General features: G+C 38.7%; 2 protein-coding genes across 2 annotated transcripts in view; one reads left to right on the forward strand and one right to left on the reverse strand.

Annotated features, from left to right (window-relative positions):
• The window catches only part of tmprss3a (transmembrane serine protease 3a), a 65890-nt gene extending 65265 nt beyond the window's left edge, over positions 1–625 (forward strand). The window contains exon 14 of the mRNA XM_044131927.1: positions 498–625. Coding sequence (XP_043987862.1) covers positions 498–512 — 15 coding nt within the window. The 3' untranslated portion in view covers positions 513–625. The remainder of the gene's footprint in view (positions 1–497) is intronic.
• A 34-nt stretch (positions 626–659) lies between these two features.
• pknox1.1 (pbx/knotted 1 homeobox 1.1) lies at positions 660–23202 on the reverse strand. Its single transcript, XM_044131931.1, has 11 exons — positions 22891–23202; positions 21506–21609; positions 18601–18728; positions 18201–18372; positions 17466–17666; positions 17201–17318; positions 15939–16036; positions 14503–14631; positions 14345–14421; positions 11176–11342; positions 660–2271 (listed from the first exon to the last, which is right to left on the reverse strand). The coding sequence occupies exons 2-11, from the start codon at positions 21554–21556 to the stop codon at positions 2090–2092; spliced, it is 1323 nt and encodes a 440-aa protein (XP_043987866.1). The 5' UTR covers positions 21557–21609; positions 22891–23202; the 3' UTR covers positions 660–2089.
• Positions 23203–23400: the final 198 nt, after the last annotated feature.

Here is a 23400-nt window from a genome sequence, read left to right on the forward strand (position 1 = left end):
GCCTGTAGAATATTTTTGTAAATTCAGTCATTTCAGGAACTCAAATTAGTCAAACACAAAGAATAATTACTCATAGACTGATGTTTTCAAGCCTTTGTTAATTAGAATTAATTCCTGCAAAAAGCAAGCTTAGAATATTCCATCAGTCATAAAAAGCTACAGCAAGACCAGGAAACAACCAACTTATCAATTTTTACTAATTTGCCAGAAATGTATTTGTGATACAATTTGCTCATTTATGCATTCCTGTTCAAACTTTACAGTACTGGATGTTTAGGTAAAAATAAAATGTTTAGACCTTAAAACCCCAAAACAATATGAAATGAGAACAAATTTTTTCCATATTCTCAAAAACAAAACAAAAAACAACCCAACTGAAACCAACTGCTTCAATGCTGCAGACGAACACACCACACTATAAAAATTTGTGGCAATGTGAAACATGTTTAATCTGGCTATGCATGGGTCATAATAAACACTTTCCATTTTTCTTTCAGAGAGAAGAGGACTGAAGTCTGCCAATTACAACATATAACGGAAAATTAAGATTTGACCAACATCCTTGCTTCAAAGAGATTCATATCAAACAACTTTAAAAATCTTTGAAGTGGGACAGAAATATCTACTTAAAGGTGAACATATGAATAAGACAAACAGGAGAGAATTGGGCATTCTTTATTCCAAAATAGAAAGCTCTAAGGAAAAACAGACAAGATCATGGTGAACAAACCCAAATGAAGAACAGCTGTGTGCGGTCACATGGGCCAAGTGTCTAACAAGACCGATAAAAACTAGATCACTTAACTATTGTTTAGCACAGGCTTACCATGATTTAGACAACTGCCACCCCAATTTGTAACGTAACAGCAGCTTAATGAAGACATTTTGATTACTTCACTATAACAGTGACAGAAAACCAGATGAAGGTATTTTCCTACCAGTTCTTCTTTAACTGAATTTCCTTAATCTATGCAGTAGATTCATCACAAAGAAATAAAAGCTGAATGCATCCAAAACATCCTCTGCTGCTAGTTGGTGTGATCTGCTGTGGAGTGTGTCTTTCCACAGATTTCAGTCTCTCACCCTGTGATTGTGTAGTTAGCATAGTGTTCTTGATTGTGCAATTGACATGGTCATGCCAAGGGTACAACTGTGAAATGATTCAAATACGTAATGCATAGTATACACAATATGGGAAAACTGGAGTTGGATTAAAAAAAAAAACATGAGCACAACAACCAATTGACTTTGCATGATTATTTCTTCAGATATATATCTGGCTGCAACACACAAAGTCTATCTTTTTACAACTTTGTTCTGCAGTTTAGTGTCTTTTCATAAATTTCCCAAAGGGTCAACATTGTTTGTGCTTCTTGGCAAGAGGTCTATGAAAGGAAAATATAATAAGGCCTTATTACATGGTCTTTTGAGTTTAAAAATCAATTTAAATAGCAATGTTCATCACTATTAAATTTTTTTAGAAAACTTTAAGGAACCCTGAAAAACAGGTCTGCTATTAGGAATCTGTACATAAACATTCCTTACAAAACAGAACACAAAAATGAAAAACAGAAACACTAACGTCATGTTTGTATAGAAAAATAAGCATATCTATTTTTTTTCCTCTCCCACTCTGCTCACATGAGTACTGGAGAGCAAGTCTGAAGAATGCGTACATCTACTCAAAACACAAGCATGCAAAGAATGAAGACAAACCATTACATATACAACTTATGTGTTGGCATCCAAAAAAGAGATCAAAAAGCAAAATAATAAAAAAAAACAAGAAAGTCTATTAATAACGGAGCATACAAACTTGTTTCTTGTGTTTTCAACACATATTTTCTGCTTGATTTCATCTTTTCAGCTTAAATATACAAAAAAGTGCACTCGCCTACACAAATAAACTTGTTAAAAAACAGTTTCTGAAGTGAAACTTCTGAAGGTACACACACGCAGCGCAGACTTGAGGTCAGCTGGAAGAGCACAGTACTGTCCATGGACGTTCTGTGCTTTTGTGCTCGGTGTAAACCCTATGTGTCTGTGTTACACATGCCTTCTGAGTATGTGTAGGTCAGTGTGTCAGCTTTTACTGCAATGAGTCGCTGTTGTCTAGCCCCAGAACGGTCATGTCTGCATCGTCATCATCTTCGCCACTATCACCCGACTCATCTTCGCTGTGGCCTGCAAGCATTACCTGCTGCACTGCCAGTGTGGCTCCATCGGAGGTCAGGCTCTGCAGACTCTCCATGTTCATTGTCACCATTGTACCTGCAGAGAAGCATTACTGTTTCTATGTCTACATCTGAAGGAAGCTGTGTTAGCTGTGTCCAAATTCAAAGTCTGCATCCCTTGAAGGATTGATCGGGTCCTTCCAAGGCAGTGAATTAACAACGACCGGAAGAGAAAATCTGTGAATTCAGACAGGTTTAGCCTTCACCAACTGTCCCCGCCCCCACCTCGGTGTAACTCATGTTGCCTAGCAACCGTGACACCATGAAGCAGAGAGCAGCAAAGAAAAAAAACAACGGAGCAGAAGTTTGTTTTTCAGTCATGTTACTCTTGATTTTTGTATTATTCTTCACCTTTTATAGTAAAGGCTGTTCATAGTAAAAAAGAAATCTGTTAGTTTGATTCTAAATTGTTCAAACATATATTGCACATTTCTACCAGAAATAAATATAAGTAAAATATTCATTTTCAAATATAATACTCTCCAAATCTCGAATAAGCCATTACAGTTAAAATAAAACTGGTATGTTTGAAGACTTTAATCAATCAAACCCATTTGCTCAGGAATGAATTAAATACTTTAGTAAACCAAACATTTTTAATGATTTTAATCTTTTCTTGTTTAAATTTAAACAATTAAGCAGTTGGTAGCACTGTTGCCTTGCAACAAGAAGGTCCTGGGTTCAATACCCAGCCTAGGGTCTTTCTGCATGGAGTTTGCATCTTCTCCCTGTGCATGTGTGGGTTCCTTCCACAGTCCAAAAACATGAATGTGAGGTTGATTGGTCTGTCTAAATTCTCTTTAGATGTAACAGTATATGTAGGCCTGTCGCGATAAACGATAAATCAATTAATTGCACGATAAATTAAAACTATCGACGTCATTTTAATTATCTGCATTATCGTCTCTTCCGGCCTTTTTCTCTTTCTGTTGATGACACTGAATGAAAAAAGGTTCAACTCCGCTGCTCTCCACTGACCCTCCCTTCCTCATTTCCTCAGTGTAATGTCCAGTTCACACTACACCATCTTAGAGCTGTCGGCCGATTGTCGGCCCATTTTCAAAACCTGAGAGATCACACATTAGCCGACAGAAATCCTAGGTACAACGGTTCGATCCTGCCTGTTGTCCAACAATGGGCAGAAAATAATGGCTACAAGTCCAGTGAACTAATCTTAACACCAGACATTAATCAATGCTTTACTACAATCTACCTGCAGTGCATGTGGCTCTAGTGTCAGTGTAACGTCCTGACTGAATGAAAATCATTATAATCTGTTTATGTCACGTTAACAAAGAACAGCTGAAAAGTTACCGGGTTCATCAACTGTGTAGCAATTTGGCTCCAACTCCTCCCCTCATCATTTCTATATTCTTTGCACAAAATGTTTTATAAACATTAATGTTGTTTCCACATATCATCTCCAATGTCCACTGGACTTCGGGTTGCACCGTGTCAGCTGTTTGGGATTCCCCTCTGTAATTTCCCCTCTGAAAGCAGGAGGAGAATCCGTGATTTCTGATTGGCTACCTGTCACATTCAACAGGCTGCGTTAAGCTCCCAGTAGGGAAAACCCGATTTAGATCGGAGCGCCAGAACAATCTACCGTAACACACCACACACTACAGGATGATCACAAGCAACAATCTTAGAACAATCACAGTTCTGATTGTCTTAAGGGGAAAATGTAGGAGTGAACTAACATGTAGTGTGAACTATTGCATCAGGTAGTCGATGTTCCATCTTCTCTATTTAAATCTAATAATTACTGAAGGACAATATGGTTTATAGACTTTATAACCTGAACTCTTTTGGTTGAATGCAGTATTTATTTACACTTTGATGTTTTTATTCAAGTACATTTTTGTTAATGGAGACTGAGAATCCATTTTATATTAGTTTTTGTTTTGTTTATTTTATCAGTTCTAGTGTTAAATGTTCTTTTAAAAATAAAGTGTATCTATTTTTGGCAGGAAATTGCATTCATTATTATGTCATTTCCATTAAATCAGTGTACAAAGGTCTTTAAACAATATTATTGTTTATCGCAATAATTTTTGAGACAATTAATTGCTCAGCAAAATTTGCTATCGTGACAGGCCTACGTATGTGCATTGTTGTTTGTCCTGTCTGTCTCTGTGTTGCCCTGTGATGGACTGGGGTCTGGATGCACAGTGCCTCACAAATTCCTCCTGGTTCACATCTGTGCTATTTCATCAGTCTGTTGGATCTGTCTGATCCAAACTGATTAATTGAACTCTGCAAGCTTTTTACTCTGCGCACGGTTCAGCGTGCATTTTTACAAGATTTTTTTTTTTTTGTCGTTTCACTTTCCCGAAACGGACAGACCCCATATAGCACGCGATGTTAATTCAAAGTTGAAATGAATGATTGATTTTTGGTTGAGGTCGACAATTAATGGCGGATCAACCATCAAACAATCATCCAATTCTAGCCAAGTAACCAATGTTGAAAAGACATCATTGTATCAATGTTGTTTTGTGGTTGAAATCTAATGAATGAAATGCCAACGTCTCATCAGATGTTTTTCCAACACTGGTCCTCAAGGCACACTGCTCTGCAAATTCTTGGCCTTTCCCTAATTCAGCACACTTGATTTTAACTGATGGCTGAGTTTTGCTGAATTGAAAACATGCATGTTAGCTTGACTTAAGGATCAGGGTAGTAAAGGTGTAATTACTCTTACTGAGGGTAAGGTGTAAATAATCACACATGTATATGAGTAGCTGTAAAGGGGTATGTGTAATTGTGGAAAAATGTCAGCTTTGGCTCAGCTGGAGAACATTGCCAACGGTAGGATTCGAAGGGAGTGTGTGTTTAGAGAACATATTGATCTGCAGGGACATATTGGTGATATGTGACTTATGGACCTTACCACAGGGGTCGCTTTTCATTGGCTGATGCCCATTTTACGTGGTCACGTGGATGGCCGTCTCACAAACACGCTTCCCATTAGCTAAGTACAGCATAATGATACAACTTCTACACTTTGAAGCCTGTCTGCTACACAGTCTAACGTTAGCTAAACTGATCAATATTCAATGTGTACTGTATCTGACATACACTAAAGATTTTATTTTAGCAGAAAAGGCTTTGGAATAAACTGTTACTCGTGTTAGCCACTCTTGCACCAAGTACAGCTGGTCAATCAACCATCGCTGTGTTCAGGGAAGCAACGATTAATAATGGAGAAATAAATATCAAGCCTGGAAACTTGATATGGTAACGGACTGAATGTTATGTTTTTAATGTAATCTTTGCTCGTCTTGCGGGGTGCAGGCGGTTGCCACGGAAACAGGCGTGCTTAAACTACAAAGAGAGAGAGAGAGAGAATAAAAAGGTAGGAGTGGTTTTGAGTTGATCACCTGTTTGGGTTATTTTACCTTTGTTTACCTTTGCTGTGGCTCATTACAGCCGCTGTAGTTTCTAAACGTTGGACTAATTACCCTGTTTGTTTATGATTATACGTCATTCATAACAAACATCAAATAGAACAAATAGATTTCATAAAATTTTAACAAACAAATGGCTTCTACCGCGATAATTATGTGAAATTAAATTAATTATATCCCAACTTCAGAAGATTTGCCTTTACCTTTCCAGAGCTCTTTGGTTCCTCTTATCAGTCTGTAGCTTCTTATATTGAGGTCAAAGTTCAGATCTACCATAACTGACTGACACCTGCTGGCCTCAGGTTTGCAGAGGTCAGATGATGACATGAACTTGTTAGTTCCTCTGTCCAGCTAGAGGACAGAGCACGACTACTCTTTGATGTAGTCGTGTCAAAGAGTAGTAGCTAAATCTTTAATTCAATTCAGTAGAAATGATGCACTAATGGAGTCATGTTTACATAGAAACAATGCGCCGCGAGGCTTTGTTTGTGAGACCTGCAGTCATGTGGGTTGGTTGTGGGCGGAGCTTGGTAAGGTCCATTAGCCTTCAAATTCAACTGGGAACAAACTTAGAAGGAGCCGTTACCACTGTAGCCGACACTGACAGATCCAGACAGTCATCCATGCATTTGTGCAACTTAAACACAAACATGTATAATAAATGTAGAGTCATGTTTGGCTGGTACAACACACGACTCCTCCATAGTATTTCCCCTAGGGACGAAAACTTTGGGTCAGAGGTCATTTTCTGAGGTACGCAGGTTGATCAGGTTGATTTCTTTCATTTTGGACCATCGACAGTTGGTCAATACTTGTAATATGTGAAACCAATTTTTTCTAACATCACAAGACAAATAGAGAGGGCTGTGGTTAACAATAGTCAGCCTACTGTTGAAAACTGTACAACATTTTTGGAATATTTCATACAGAGGCAAATCTCTAAAGGCCGAAATCAGTCAGATTTTTTAAATATTGGTGATCAGCCAGAAAACAGCAATCAGGGCACCTTACTTTATTTTAATAACAAATTAGTATGTGGAGCAATTGAGTTATGACCGTTAATATGAACAAAATGTGTTTAACAGCTCCTAAAGAAGTGCTAAGCATGTTTTTAATATGTTTACATATTGACAGAACATTCATAAGGAAAAACACTATTTTCTATCTGGTTTTTTTTCTGCATAATTTATTATTTTTATTTTTTGTGAGGTGATCTTGTGTGCCCAGAGAGGCGACTTTTAAATAAAATATATTACTATTAAAACTATTCATACTGGAACAGGCAGGGACATGATCATTTGGATAAGTGGTGGCAGCATTCCAGGTGTTTATACTAATTTACATATGTATTAAAGGGCAAGACATACAGGTACTGGTCATAAAATTAGAATATTTAGAAAAATAATAATTAGAAAATATTGATATTAATCAGGAATTCCATGGTCTTTACATTGATTACAGTAATCAACTGTTCTGCAGACAGATCAAAAAGAAAGCAGGCTGCAATTTTCTGGCCGATCACCAATCTTAAAAATCCTGACGTGCTGTTTTTATTTTTTGTGTGTGCAAAATATAGCGAAAAGGTCACTAAGTTGGGGTGACTGTTTAACCGTGCAAATGGAGAGTTGACCTGGAGGGTGGGACTGTCCATTATCCTGCTCTCATGGCAGAGCAATAGGAGACAGTGGTTAATTATCGTATAGGGCCCACACACTCCTAAGTCCAACCCTGCTAGAATTCTCAGCCTTCTCAATGGGGGCAGTCAGAGGATGGCAGGGGGCATTGTGATTCCTTTGGGGGGCATTTGCTCGAAGGTAAACTTTACACTTTATATGCACAACAATACCTGTTGAGACTTTGAGCAACTTGCTAAAACTGTAGGGTGCAGCATTAAATCTTGCTTGACTGCAACTGTATCGATGGTAGATCTTCTTCTCTTCAGTATTTCTGTCAGCTTCTTGGCCAGCTCCACACTCCTGCTACTCTTAGCTTCACAGCACAATCTTTTCAGCGTTACACCGGCTAACAGCCTTGCTGTCATTCACTTTTCAGGTCAAAGGTTTTTAGATATTTTATGTCCTACTGAGTTTTTATCAGGGATGGAAACTATGTTAGGGTTGTGTAGTTAAACTTTGCCATTAGTAATTACTTCAAATTAACTCATTGCACTACAACCCTGTTAAGGTGTCCATGCTTTATGTTAAATTATTCTGTATATGTACATCTGTATGGAAAACTTAAATAAATTGGTATTCATAGAGTTAAGAATAAATCATACATTTTCTATAATTTGCTTGTGGGGTTTGTAATCAAAAGAAAAAAAAACAGTGGCTGGTGAAATGTCTGAGTGGCCGAAAAAAGATTTTCAATTTCCTTGTTTTTATACATATGTTTTGGCAGTGATGTAGTTGTGTCAAAGCACCAACATTGACACGACTTTTAAATTAAAACAGGAAAAGGGTTTTAATGTTCGTCTGGATGTTACATGGAAGGGCAACAGAAACGTGTAATATTATAAACGTGTAATTACTAAAATCATGAAACCTTCATTGTATTTCTGAGAAAAAAGAACTGAATCCTTCCACGGGTGATACCAAAATATAAAGCGTTCATTTTGTAGAGTTAACACCGGTTACAGGAGTCAGCGGTGTTAACACACCTGTATGGAATGGTAGTACCAGCACTTTTAAATCTCACTTATCAGTTTACCAGGATTTTTTTCCATTGTTGTGACAAGTTTACGTCAGTCTGTCTTTTCCCATCGATAGGCTCCCCGACAGCAACTTGCCGTAGGGCAGGGGTGTCAAACTCCAGTCCTTGAGGGCCGCTGTCCTGCAACTTTTAGATGTGCCTCTGCTGCACCACCTGAATAGAATAATTAAGGCTCTGGAGAACTGATCTACACAAGGTGGAGGTAATTAAGCCATTTCATTCCAGTGTTTTGTACCTGTGACACATCTAAAAACTGCAGGACTGTGGCCCTCGAGGCCTGGAGTTTGACACCCCTGCTGTAGGGGGTTAAATACACAAAGAACAAAATGTAAGAATTAACTAAGAAACTAAACTAAATACAGAGGAATAAACTGGTATTGAGCAATAGCTGATACGGTCTTACTCTATTTTCAGGTAAAGATAAAATAATATTGTGGCATGGGTTTGTTGGAACCATATCTAGTACTAAGAAGAAATATATTTTACAGACCAAAACAGTAAGGAACTTATTACTTTTTTATGTTTTTAATTAGATTTTATTTTATATATTTATTTCTTCAATATTATTTTTTATGTCAGTGTTAATGTCATGATGTTGTTAAGTGACTAAATGACACTTTCAATTTGACTCACTTGGATTTGACTAAGAACCAGCTTCATTCTTTGCTATTTCTGTACAATCTATAAGTCAATAGAAAGGTCTATTGAAAATATCATCCATGGTCCATCCATCCATTTTCTTTACACCTTTCTTCCCTAAATGGGGTCGGGAGGGTTGCTGGTGCCTATCTCCAGCTGCGTCCCGGGCGAGAGGCGGGGTACACCCTGGACAGGTCGCCAGTCTGTCGCAGTCATCCATGGTTCTGTCCCATATTTTATGGCATTAAAAGCATATTGCAACTTTTGTTTTTCCACTGAAAGCTCTGGTTTGCACAGTAAATGCCATGTGGGTGAAATTCTATGGATATGTCCCATTCTCCTGAAGGCAGCACAGCACTGCACCACCAGAAACTGACAGAAACACTGAAGAGAATAAGAGTTCTGACTGATATAGTTGCAGTTCGATTCATGTTTCAATGTTGTAGAGCAAGGCCTTTTTGGAAAGTTTTAGTAATAGAAAATGGCACAGAACAAGATTTTTTTTTCACTCTGATTGGCTGCTGATAGGCCAACCAATTTTAAGTTGAATGTCCTTTCATTGCATTTTTCTTAGACACCTTTAAAAATAATTTTTATTCACATGGCTTTTTTGTTCTTTTAAACTAATAATTCAGTAATGTGTTTCTCTTTTAAGGATTTTTGATGATAAATACAAAAACAACAATACAAGTCAAGACAGCAACAATAATGATACAAATATTAATCATAAAATAATATTCAGTGCAAGTAGCCTACATTTTCTTTGATGGGGGGCAAGAAGGGGCCTGAATGGTGGATAGGGGGGCTCCTAGAGTTTAGTGGAGGCAAACAACCCCATCTACTTCTAAGATTACGCTTAAAATTTTCCTTATTGATAAAGATTATAGTTTGGTTGGTTTATGTTATCCTTGCTGTATACATATACATTAGATCAGGGGTCTCAAACTCCAGTCCTGGAGGGCCGCTGTCCTGCAGTCTTTAGATGTGCTGCAGGTACAAAACACTGAAATGAAATGACTTAATTACCTCCACCTTGTGTAGATCAGTTCTTTTTTTTTTTTTTCCCACCAGGGGGTCCTTTTTGTGGGCTCTGGTGTCCCTTTTTTTCACAGTAGGCTGACAGAAAGGGGGAAGGAGAGGGGGGAAGACATGCGGCAAATGTCGTCGGGTCCGGGAATCGAACCCGCGACGGCCGCGTCGAGCACTGAAGGACTCCAAACATGGGGCGCACTAACCTCTACGCCACCGGAGCACGCCCCAATGTGTAGATCAGTTCTCCAGAGCGGGAGAACTGGAGAACTGGAGAACTGGAGAACTCCAGCTGCACCTGCAGCAGAGGTGCAGCAGAGGCACATCTAAAAGTTGCAGGACTGCGGCCCTCGAGGACTGGAGTTTGAGACCCCTGCATTAAATGTACACTGTATTATAAAGTTTAGGAATATTTTCTTGCTATAAGCTGTACAGACGCTACTGCTTAATGGATTTAAAAATAGCAGGGAATGTGTGTCTTTGTAAATGTTGTGACCTGAAGACATCAGCTCTCAGTATCAAGGTGTGCATAAAGAGCTGAAGAGGGAAAGAGTGTGCATCTTTCAAAAGGACAATGATTTTTACACATGACAATGCTCCATCACGTGCATCATCTGCATGGCTAACAAGTAAAGGCAAAAAACATTTGATATCGCCCACAACACACATATAATTTTGATGAGGGAATAACATAAAATGAAATGAACCTCCCTTCATGTTTTAACTTTAGGATCTCTGTCAGTTCTACCTCTTCATAGGAACTGTGACTCCTTGGGGCATTGGTCGAGATACTGCCACCATCAACCTGTTCTCCTTCCATAGATGATAGACTTGACTCTGTCTTTTAGTGTTTCTCCATCCTATTGGCTGAAATTTTGCTGTGACTAATTGTATGTGCCCTCTTTTATTCCTATAGTCTTGCGACTTGGCTCAGAGCTTATCTGCTCAGCTAATAGCTATGTTACTGTCCAAGATGAAGCTCCTTGGAGGGTAGCATCCTCATGGCCACTACTGGCCATGATTTGTATTTTGTAAATAAAATGCTATAGTTAAAATAATATAGTCTTTTACCTGTGGCTAATGTAAAGCAACCTTTTTCCTGAAATTTGAAATGTGCAATTTATTTGTCCTAATAGGTTGCTACTTACCATCAGGCATGGTAACCTGCTGATGGGTTCCTCCCCCAGCAGCAATAGAGTCAGGCCAGAAACGCTGCAGTGGCCGATTTTGTGGCGTTTTCTTCTTGGTTTTGGTGGTCTCAGAAGAGCTAGCATCCAACATCGGCTGCAAGATCCGTCTCCGTGCATTTATGAACCTAGAAACACCAGATGTTCTTGGGTCTTTTTCAAGTTGGATTTTGTATAGACTTTTACATATTTCAGGTAGATGGGTAGCAAAAGTACCTATCTGCCATAAAGTACCGATTTGCCATAGATGATTTTTGGGGGTAAACAAGCAAATAGGTGTAAAATGTATTAGAACAAAACATTCCCCAAATCCAAAAGGCCAAAGAGCAGTACAGGAATTATAACAATTGATGTAGTTCATTCAAACCAAGTAGCACTTGCAGCACTTTAAATAGTTGGTTTGTAAAGTCATGGTGGGCTGCTTTTTTTCTTCACTAAAACACTAGTGCTGACCATTTATGTCAACTAAGTCAGTTGAATGTCTTTGAAAAGCTTTGAATCTCGACAAGACAGGCTCACACTTCAACAACTGAGGTTTGCTCAAGGCAGCAGAGGACAAACCCTCAGACAGGCAGAAATATTTAATTATGTAGCTTTTATTAAAAAAATAGATGGTTTTTACAGATTTTTTAAAACTGCCACTATGTCATGACAGTGTGGTATAAGACAGATAATCTGTGAAAAAAATCATGCTCCTCTGCCTTCTCTCAGTGCTCACTACAGAAATACATAGTTCAGTCAGAAACAACCAATCAGAGTCAAAAGCAGGGCCTCAGTGAAGTCAATTATTCTTGTGTGTGGCAGGTCACATCCTTCTTCTTTCTCTGCTACAACACAGTTGGTAACATAACAACCACCCAGAGGCAGTGCATGTGGTTGCAGGTGATTTTAACCAAGTTTATCTGAAAGTAGTTCTCCCTAAATTCCATCAACACAACAAATGTGCCACTGGAGGAGCTAAGACGCAGGACAAAGCCTTCTCCAACATCAAGCACGGATACATGACCAGTCAGCTCCCCCATTTGGGCTCCTCTGTTTACATATCACTGCTTCTTATTCTGGCATACAAACCAATGAAAAAGACAGCACCCCCAAAATAAAGACTGTGAAATCTTGGCCTAATGGTGTCATTCAGCAAATGCAGCAACCACAGACTGGGACATTTTCTGGCACCAGGACCTGGAGGTGTTCACTTCAGCAGTACTCATCCAGCACTGTGTTAACACTATCACAGTGGACAGGCACATCAGGGTGTTTCCCAACCTGAAGCACTGGATGAAGAAAGAGGATAAGAAACTGCTGAGGGAGAGAAATAGAGCTTTCAGATCCAGACACAAGGATTTGTACAGCTGCTCCCGAGCCTCTCTGAATAGAGGCGTCTGAGAGGCCAAGTGGAACTGCAAGCAGAGGCTGGAGGAGGGATTCAGCAGCAACAACAGCCAGTACGTGTGGTAAAGGGTCCAGCACATCACTAATTTCAGATCCAGCAACACCACCAAAATCTCTGGGGACGCTTCACTGGCAGAGGAACTCAATTATTTCTTGATCCGTTTTAAGGCTGAATCACCAGCAGAGCCACGACTGCAGCCGACATCCCTCCATAGACAGACCATCACCATCAATGGAGAACCCTGAGGGCAGGGAACACCCGGAAAGCTGTTTGAACAACTCCAAGTCGAAGGAACTGGTTGTCGACTTTAGAAGGTGTAAACCAGGCGTTCAGCCCATCATTAGAAATGGAAAGAGGGTGGAGATGGTGCCAAATTTTAAGTTCCAGGGAACCTACATCAGTTAAAACGTGACTTGGAACGCTAAATCCACGTCAGTCCTGAAGTAGGCACAGCAGAGACTATATTTTCTGAGGATTCTCAGGGAGAACAATCTGAGAACTGAGCTCTTGGTGTCCTTCTATCGCTGTTTTGTGGAGTCGTGTTGAGCCATGGCATGGTGGTAGAGAGGAGGCAGCTCCAGAGGGTCATAAACACCGCCCAGACAATGATTGGCTGACATTTTCCATCTCCACAGGAAATCTACAGTTTCTGCTGCCTCCAGAGAGCCCGCAGCATCATCAATGACCCCTAACGCTCCAGAGTTTGAAGAGACCACCACCTCTTCAAACTTCTGACCTAAGGAGGCGCTTCAAGGCAATAAAGACAAGGACAAAAATACTAAAAACAGTTTCTCTCTGAGATTGTTGTTGCACTGAACACAGCTAATCCATCTAAAACCCGATCTTTATTAATTCATTCATTCATTTGTCTATTTTTTTACTTATTCTTAACATCCCGGTTGTTTTGTGTTTCTTCGAAAGTTGCTGTTTTTTTTTAATTTTGTTGTGCTTTATCCTTGCACAATGACTTTAAAAGGAATTCTGATTCTAAGTTATTTCTCTGCCATCATCACATTTAGCAGCATGTACACAAACTAATTGACAGCCCTAAGACATGTCCGCTTGGCTCTGATTGGGAGCCGTGCATTGGGGGATGGAAGGAGTTCATCACACAATCAGAGGGCTGCCTGTTCGATCCCTGCTTTGTCTGTCTCTGTCAAGACACTTCACCTGCCTTGAGGTCAGAAGTGGTGCCACTGCGTAGCAGCTTTACCTGTCAGACTGCCCCAGGGCAGGTATGGCTACAATCCAGTAGCTCACAGTGTGTGAATGACCGAGTGTAGAGTGAAGAGCTTTGAGGTCTTCTGGACTTGATAAAACACTAACAAGTATGGGCCATTTCTCCTTTCTGCAGTTCGCACAGTAGCTCAGGAAGGGGAGCCATTTTTTTCACAGATTATCTTTCTCCACATGATGTCAGTTTTAACAAATATGTAAAAAACCTTTTTTTTCCAGTTACATACTGTAGCTTTAATACTCTAGTAATGCAAAGTAATTTTACAGGATCCTAATCGCTTGTCATATTTCATAACACAATAAAAATCATATTTTTTTCCCCTTTCTTCCAAATCCTGCTGTACTTTAATTTTAAAATAAATCACTACATGGGTGACTGCTGTGATTTTCTGGAACGTGTTTTGTTCATAGGACTTGTTATAAACAAGAAATGCTAACCTCATTGATATTCTGACAAAATAAAAATTCATTCTGTGAAAATAAATAACTCAAAGAAAAACTAACCAGTTATTGACTTGTAGAAGTGTCAGATTTGTTTGACCGGCAATCTGTTTCTTCTCATCTTCAGTTGGATAAGGATGCTGTATGAGAGAAGGATAGAAAATTCATAAGTAAATGTTACGGTATGCCCCATTCATATGGTGTCATTAATATCTTCTTACCCCAATATGCTGGAAGAGCCAAGAGCGCATGACGTTGGTGGCGTGTTTGGGTAGAACGCCTCGTTTATTTTTTGTTGAGTTGTCCTCGTGATTAAAGAGGTTCAAGTCCTGGTGAAACTGTAGCTGAAGCTAAGAACACATGGTCAGTTATTTTCTGCACCCTCTGTGTTCAACTTTTGTCACAAATGCTTTAGAACACAAAACTAATTTTTTTTCATAGTTTCATGTTTTTTGTGCTAGTTTATAGGGATAATTTAATTTATTAGGGAAAATTATTCAAAACAATCTGACATACTCTGTCAGCAAATTTGTTACATCTGTGCAAAGGATGTAATAAATGTACATTTTAATTGAATTCCACAGGAAGGTTTATATAAAAGGTTGGCTTAAGGTATATGCACTATCACCTTCAACAGATTCAAGTCCAACATTTGTTTCTGGAGGCCATTTTTACACATTCAGGAATAGATTTGCTCTTGTGCTGCTGCATAAGCTATAAGATTTTCAGCTTATCAGTCACACAATGATGATCTGTTAATCTGGTGTTATTTGAATTTGTCTATTTTAAAAAATCAGTTAATGAGAGTACAGAAAGCACAAAAAGTAAAATAAATACCAAGCATAAACTATGAATGCCATCATGACATTTTTTTAAACTTTAGTATTTAGAACTAGTTTTAAAGATGAACTGACAACGCAGCTGTCAAGTCACTATTTGACAAATAAATCTTGCCATGTCATGAAAGAACACAGATGATCTACACAGCACACAAGTTTTATAAATTCAGTTTTAAAATGATATTTAAAGCACTTCTCCCCTGAAATGTCTTTCCACATTACTCTTTTAGTTATTTGACAACTTCTCGAGCAAACATTCAGGTAATTCTTCCACATTGGCAATGAATGCAAATGATTCGGTCCAAGAATTATAGAATCTCTCCTCAGCTATTTTTCTCTTTTCCTCTTTGCTCTCCATGGCTCACCACCACACACCCGTCAGTTTGTTTAAACACCCACCTGCCTCGCGCCCCGCCCAGCTGAAAAGAAAACGTGCGTTGCATGCTAAGACGCAAATGTTCGTTACCAGAAATGTTGAAATTTAATATTTATTCTACACATTTTAATAGCATTGGAAAACGTTAAGAATGTTTGTCACGTTTGTCCTCCTGCAGAAACCATATTAAGACAAAAAATATATTTCCCACCCCCATCTGTTTCCATTTTCAAACATTTTTGAAAAAGGTCCAGGGAGCCACTCTGGTAGCGCTAAAAATACAAACATACTGCTGAACACCTTACATCTGCCTCTAACGCCAATAAAGAGTATTAATACAGAAGTCGGTTTTCTGGTGGTGAGCCACAGTGCAGCTCACCACCAGAAGACGTGACTTAGAAATGCAGAGCTACTTCACAGTGATAAAACAGAGAAGCAGTACCTGATTGTTTTGGACACGTATTGTCCCAGGAGACAGGGCCTGAGTCACCACCTGGCCCTGAGGAGTGACGACTGTTACTGGCTGGTAAACTGTACTTCCTGAAAGAAGCATACACACATATCCACTCAGGGTCACATGTTTTGCTGCTTGGTGCTGCTGACAAGTCAGTGAAAACAGCTGTGCTTCACTTGGTTGATAAAATTTACTCAGCACTGAGTCTGAATGAATGAATATGCACCAGGTAGTTCCTGGATTTATCTGCTTTTATAAATTTATAGGGTTCCTGCAGGTTTTACCAACTCAGATTTAAGACTTTTTAAGACCATTCTAAATAAAAGTTAAGACTTGCTTCACGACAGAAATTTACAAATATTTTGCGATTATCTAAAAATCTTGTCACAGTCTTCAATTAGTTGAAGACTTGCAATTTGTTTGAATCTTTTTCCATATTTGTCATCATGGTTTCTCTTTTCACCTGTGATTTCATGCCCTACTTCTTTTATTTTTCTTGTCTTTCTTAGTTGTTTTTCCCTCCATGGTAACAACTTTGTCGAAATAAAATTCTTCATTATGTAAGACTTCAGAGTTGGGTAGCAACAAATGCTGCTATTCAATTATTTATATAGCACATTTACAACAATCTCAGCTGACCAAAGTGCTTCAGAACAATCATGACATCACAGGTAGATATCATAAAACAGGAAATAATATTAATAATATTGGCAAAAATAATAAGACAATTATAAAATTGGCAGAAAATACCAAAAACTAATATGAATAAAAACCAAGACATACTTAATTTCAGCTGCACCAATTCCCCCTAACCCCCTAGAAAATGGAAACAGTAAAGTACTGATATCCACAATTTTTTTTTTTTCCCCTTTTTTAATCAATGTTGAAGCCCAGTGAGAAAAGATGTGTTTTCAGTCTGGACTTAAACTGACCGACTGGCTGAGAAAGCTTAAAAGACAGAAGGAAACTGATCCCCAAAGAAGATTCTGTCCCTTCTGGTCTTTACTTGGCTTCAGGCTGGTCTGTTGATCTCAAGGCTCTGGCTGGAGTGTAGTGCTGCAAGAGTTCACTGAAGAAAGATCAGTGCTACATCCGTGCTGGTAGTAGTAGCTGCAGTTATGCTTTTCTGGGAAGCTTTAGAGAAAATAAAATGTGCCTCACCTGCACATTTCACTTCTGGAGTTGTTTTATTGTTTTATTCCACAAGCAAAGAACAAACTAACTAGTTACTAAGCTAGAAAATGTCTTACCTGTAACTACTTGAGTGGGGTTAACAGCTGTAACAGTAACATTCCCTTGTTGCAGGGCTGAAGCTGGCACCACAATTTGACCCTGGGGGCTGAGGGTGCCTGAGATGGAGCTTGGAGTCTGGAAATTAAATCATTCACACACAAAATATTTCCCACTCAGATGGTTGGTTTTAAAGCATAGGCTTTGCTAAGATTTACACAAGAAAGTTGTGGAGCTGTAGTGGTTGCAACCCTAAATTGGTGCTTGGGCACCTACACTGCACACCTGAGTCTTGGTGGGTGAGAAGTTCTGTGCCTGGCCTTGCAATGGGGAGTACGGGCTTCCTGGATCTCCACTCAGAAGAGTCTCACTATTCATCTTAGTCTTGAGGCAGGCGATGTAGCGGCTGCAAAAGTCCTTACATAGGTCACTCACCTTCTCCAGCTCCAGCAAATGGATCCGTAGCACTTGAATAGCTTTCACCATCTTAACATTGAAAATATAAAAACAAAGAAGGGGTAATCAATCAAACCTTCAACCAGACTTTATTCATCGGACACTGTTCATACAATCACTTTTAACAAAGATAACAGCATAAAAGAAAATTAGAATAACTATACACAACACTTGCCAGGTGTTGTGTAAAGGCAGGAGACCTAAAAGGCTGAGACACAAGCCACTCTGCTAAAAAGAAAGTTGGCAGAGTCACACGTTTGCAAATGACACAAAGATAACTTGGTACCTTTACAGTAAAACCTTTACAGTGACACGTCCTCATTGTGTCAAAAAATGAATAAACTCAGAGTTTATTCAAACAACGGCTACCTCACACACAAACACACACACACACACACACATATAGATAACAATGGAATAAACAAATGTAATCTTTATTACTGTGAGCTCTTAGTTTACAAGCCTATTGTGAAATTTTACTGACAATATAAAAAGGCAGCAGAGCTCTGCATTTTATTTCTCTGCAAAATTATCAAAAAAAAAAAATTTAACTATGAAACTCACCAAGTTATCAAGTTCAGGGTCTTCACTGAAGAAGGGCTTCCCCTCTTTTTCCTGACAGCGTACAAAGTTCTCAATGTCCACATCAAAGCTAGCTGATGTGATGCATTCAGAGCTTAGTGTGGACTGCTCACACTTCTCAAAAAGCAGGGCCAACAAGGGAAACAGGGGATGTCTGTGGAAAATTGACCAACAGTTACAATGCTAAACTACACTTTGTTTTTTAGCACTTGTTATTGGGTTTCATGTATGAAAAAATATCATATTATCAAAATTACAGTATTTCATAAATGGCACAGTGATATTTACTCTGAGAATAACAAGGACAGGTAGAAATAAATTATATGGAGGATGCCTGAGAGGCAATATTTTCACAAAATACATAGAAACAAGGTTTTATTACCGATATATAGATGCTTTGTCAGCATCCATGGGTGTCTGTGGTTCAGTGGGTATCGGGTTGGACACTTCAACCAATGTCCCTTCAAATTTAGACTCAGAGTCACAGTCTACCTTTACCACACTTTGAATCTGCAATAATTAAGCAAAATGAGAGCAAATCAAAAGAACAGAAAACCTGAGACAAGCACAGAATACAGACTGAACTCATGTGCAAGTCAAAAGTAACTGGATGATGAAACGCAATACTAAGATTCTACTTCAGGGTGTTATTGTATCTGCTGGCCCAGGGACTACAGGGTATAAACTGACACAGGTCATCTCCGCTAAGGTATATTGTCCCTGTTTTAAGTCAAATAAATCAGAAATTGTAACATGAACTCTTGGGATAGTTATGTGCAAAAATATTCATAAACTTGAAACTTTTCACCTGTTTTCCCCAGACAGTCTCACTCTTCAGTGTGAGATTTTATGTGAGATTCACCATTCAGCAGAACTACCTCAAACACAAAACCTGCTCTTCCACTAAAATTGTTGAGACCAAAAGAGAATGTTTTTAAACAAGATTTAAGAAATGTATGTTTACAGATGCTCTACATCCAATCTGAGGTGATCTTATTCATCTTCTACAAAAATAACTGAAATTAAATCAAAATACTTGAAAACCAGTCAAGACTGTAGCTAAGAGTGGTTCTACAAAGTCAGTGGGCTGCTCTTTGCTCTTTTTATATATTTTGTGTGAATGCCTACAGCATTCACACTATTGAGTTCCACTCTTCTGGTTGCTCCGTAAATTTCCCCGCGCTTCTTCTCCTGCGTACGTTGTGCTATTTTCATCATTCAACTTTTATACTATTCAGCTTGATCTCCTAATGCCGGCTATATCTCTTGGTATTCATAACCTTCACACTTTTTATAATATTCAGTTTGTTATAAAATTTTTACCCCATGGGGGAAACCACCCCATCCTGTGGCAGAATTGAGAATTACAATATAAAATCTTGTGTTTCAGAGTGGATGTTTTAAATCCTGCCTATTGATGGCAATCAATCATCCAGTTCCAGAGCTGTAGTGAAGGACACAAAGCAGTGGCCATTTTGAAGTTAGGCAGTTAAACAGCTTTTATGCTGTTTAACACCTGGGAATAATTGGTGCTTTTGACATTGCTTTTTTCGTACTGCATGTAGCATATTTTTTATAGTCACCGTGCTAAACGATGTCTCCAAACAAATGAAAGGTAAGGAACTATAAAATGTATGGACTTCATTCACCCACTGTTTTTATCAAAAGAAATCGGGGAATGTTTCTGTCATTTTCAAATTTTAGGTTTTACATGAGGATTTTTTTTTTTTTTTTTTACATTGCATGGAATACATTACTATAACCCAGCATGTTACTGGTATCCTAGATGCTACCATTAGGATCTAGTTAATTTTGGCTAGATGCTAATGACCTAGCCAAAATCAGTTTTAGCTTCTTAGCTAATTTTGTCTTTTACTTGGGTTTTTCACACTGCATCGACTATTTTTTACCTTCCTGCAAGTCTTCAGCAGTTGGCTTCAAATGCTTTTGCCATTTTCACCAAAAGCATTCAGCACTGAGCATTCACACTTGCATTTTCATAGGAAATGCACACTGTCTAGTAAACATTTGTGTTTGTAAAATGTTTTCAAACTTTTTAACACTCTACAATTATGCACATTTTAATGGCAATCACAAAAAATCTGAAATAGCTTAAAGTTTTTTTTTATAAAAATAGCAAAGAGATTGAATAGTTTTGCAAGGCACTCATCTTTGCAGAATTGCTGTAATTTAGCAACATTGGATAGTTTTCAAACAAGAATGGCCATTTTAAAGGTCAAAGCATCTCAGGATTAAGATCAGGACTTTGACTGGGCCTCTGCAAAGTCTTCAATTTGTTTTTCTTTGGCCATTCAGAGGTGGACTTGCTGTTGTGTTTTGGATCATTGCTGCAGAACCCAAGTTTGTTTTATTATAAGGTCATAAAACAATGTTCTTCATGATTTTATGGTAGACAGCAGAATTCATGGTTCCAGTTATCACAGCAAATCTTCCAGGTCCTGAAGCAGCCAAACAGCAGCAGATCATCACTCTAACACCACTGCATTTTCTGTTGGTGTAACGTTATCTTTCTGAAATGCAGTGTTACTTTTATGCTAGCTGTCATGGCAGGCACACACATTCAAAAGAGTTAAACTTTGGCTCATCTTTCCGACCTTAGGAATTAGATGTATTCCTTTTTTTTGCCATTAGTAGTCTTTATTTGACTGTAATCTAACAGGAAAACAGCATAGAGAATGGGGGAAGACATGCAGCAAAAGAACCAAGGACAGAACTTGGACACAGGTAGCCATGTTGAGGTTAGGGTAGCGCTCTTCGGCCCAACATGTGTTCTTGAAAAATTGAAAAGAGCCTCAATATTCTTCTTACTCAGCAAAGGTTTTCATCTTAAAACTTTGTCATGCAGGCCATTTTTGCCCAGTCTCTTTCATATGGTGTTGGCATGACCTCTGACCTTAACTGAGGCAAATGAAGACTGCAGCTTTTTGAATGTTGCTGTGGTTTTTTTTTTGGTTTTTTTTGACACTTTTTAAACACTTTTTCCCACTTCTGAATTAAATTGATGTTTATTGTGCTACCAAGAGCTGACAACATACATGTTTACAAAACAGGGGAAAAAATATTAACTGTGCTTTGTTTAAATTTCTTACACAACTGTGCAACTCTGCTCCTGGTTACGTTGGTGTCCACACATATCCAAATTCTGTGGAGCTACCTTATAAAATTAATGTTTAGAACATTGCAAGTTGGTTTCAATGTTAACAGAGATTCTGTCAGAAACAGTTTTTACACACATGTATTCATACTCAGGTCTGTCTTGCACCCACCTGCTGTTCCCCCTTTGGGTATTTGTCTATAGAAACCGCCTGGGCTGCCATCACGTTCACTGGCAGCACTGGGGCATTATAGAAACCAGGGACAGATGGCCAACCTACACAATACACAAGTCCAGTTAAACCATTGATGCATTCAAGACAAAATTCTTGAAATTCAACCTAAAAGGCTGGTTACATATCTGGAAAAAGACTAAAACCAAGTAATAAAATATATTTTCCATATACAAAAACCTTTAACACTGCTGCGATAAAGTATTAACTGTATCGACAGCTAAAAGTTAAATAAAATCTCCTGATTTCAAGAACTAAACGGAACGTGGAAGGGTCGTTATAACGAAAAAAGAAAGTGAGACAGCGTCGAGGCACAGCATCCATCACTTTATTTCAGTACACCTTTAATAATTCAATTAATAACATAGTTATGTAGTTAGCGTTGGCGTGCAGCCGTATTAACACACCCACCATGAATTAGCCTTTACCCGATGTTAGCGACAGACATTTTGCACACATACAATTATTTGGGACAATTTTAACACATTATTTTCAAACATGGATGCACATATTTAAAATTATAAGCTGCAAGTTTGAATTAACTCGCTTTATTAGCTGTGCCGTTACGATAGCACCACGTTAGCGTTAGCTTGTGATGTAAGTCTGATGCAAAACATTCGGATCCAGCTAATGCTAAATATAGTGAGCTAGTTGCTAGTCTTGAAAGGCAATATCCAACAATCGTCGACAGTACCATATTAACACATTGAAGTAGATCTAATCATTAAATAAGTGTAGAAATGCATCGCAAAATAAAACTGACGTTACTAAGCGGCTACGGAAAATAAGACCGCTGCAGATTGAAATGAAGTAAGACCAAGGGATATGAAACATTTCATTTTGGCTTTGGTCGAAAAGAACATTAAGTGCTTGTTAGCTTTTTACTCAAAATAGATTAGAACAAGGAAAACGTTAGCAGCACATTAGCAGTAGCTTGCTTTGAGCTCAAATCCTTCCCATCAGTCAATCAATCATGCAGGGACAGCTGCCTTCTCCTTGTCCTTTCTCCCCTCCCCTCTGCGCCAACACTACCGGGCCTAATCTACAACTCTGGCCCTCCAGCACAATCCTCCTCTGCCCCTAAAACGCCGAGATTTTTCTTGACCCCCTCCCTTATATACATATTTATATAAAAATAAAGAAATAGATACATATAGATAGATAGATGTTATCACAGTAGCTTTATCGCTCCGACTTCAATTCAAAAAATAGTCTCGGCTGTCTTGCCCAGGTTCACGCTCTTTGCCCCGGGGCATTTTAGCGTGCGGCCTAGATTGTTTGATTGATAGGGAACGGAAAAAGAGGGATTTTGAGTGACAGCTTACCTGAGTGCCAATCTTCGTCACACTGACAAGCGGTTGCAGCAATCGGGACCCGCAGTTGTCGTGTTGCGTCATCACGCAAGGGTACGTTGTTGCGCTATGCTCATGTATATGTATGAGGCGGGCGGAGAAATGACGTTCTGACACTTGGAGTCCTTGGTAGATCTTCTTATATTTTTTGCTTATTTGAATAAGGGTTTCTCTGGTTTCAACATTTACATTTCAGTTAACATACGTAGGTTAGCTCATAGAATCAGGGAAACTGTAGTTTCTAAACAATAACCATTACAATAGAAATACATACACCATGTGCTCATTCTGCTCTATTTTCACGAACCCTTAGAAGTAGCCTAAAAATGTTTGATAAAAATTAGAAAAATAAAATCACATTTTAATTACCACATGCCTCAAGTGAAGCTTCTTCAGCTGGTAGAAATACCAGCAGGGTATCATGAGCTAATTCTCCTTTTACATGGCACTAAACAAAGCAGCCACTGCATCAGACAAAAACAC

This window comes from Gambusia affinis, linkage group LG11, assembly GCF_019740435.1.
Source record: "Gambusia affinis linkage group LG11, SWU_Gaff_1.0, whole genome shotgun sequence".
NCBI classification, from domain to species: domain Eukaryota; kingdom Metazoa; phylum Chordata; class Actinopteri; order Cyprinodontiformes; family Poeciliidae; genus Gambusia; species Gambusia affinis.

What these genes read in the sequence shown, in the direction of transcription:
- pknox1.1 (XM_044131931.1), bottom strand. Translation starts at nt 21,556, where the DNA reads ATGGCAGCCCAGGCGGTTTCTATAGACAAATACCCAAAGGGGGAACAG. An exon ending in ACCCAAAGGGGGAACAGCAG is followed by an intron (nt 18,729 to 21,505) that starts GTGGGTGCAAGA and finishes TAATTATTGCAG; the next exon opens with ATTCAAAGTGTGGTAAAGGT. An exon ending in GCAGGTTACCATGCCTGATG is followed by an intron (nt 2,272 to 11,175) that starts GTAAGTAGCAAC and finishes GCTTCTCTGCAG; the next exon opens with GTACAATGGTGACAATGAAC.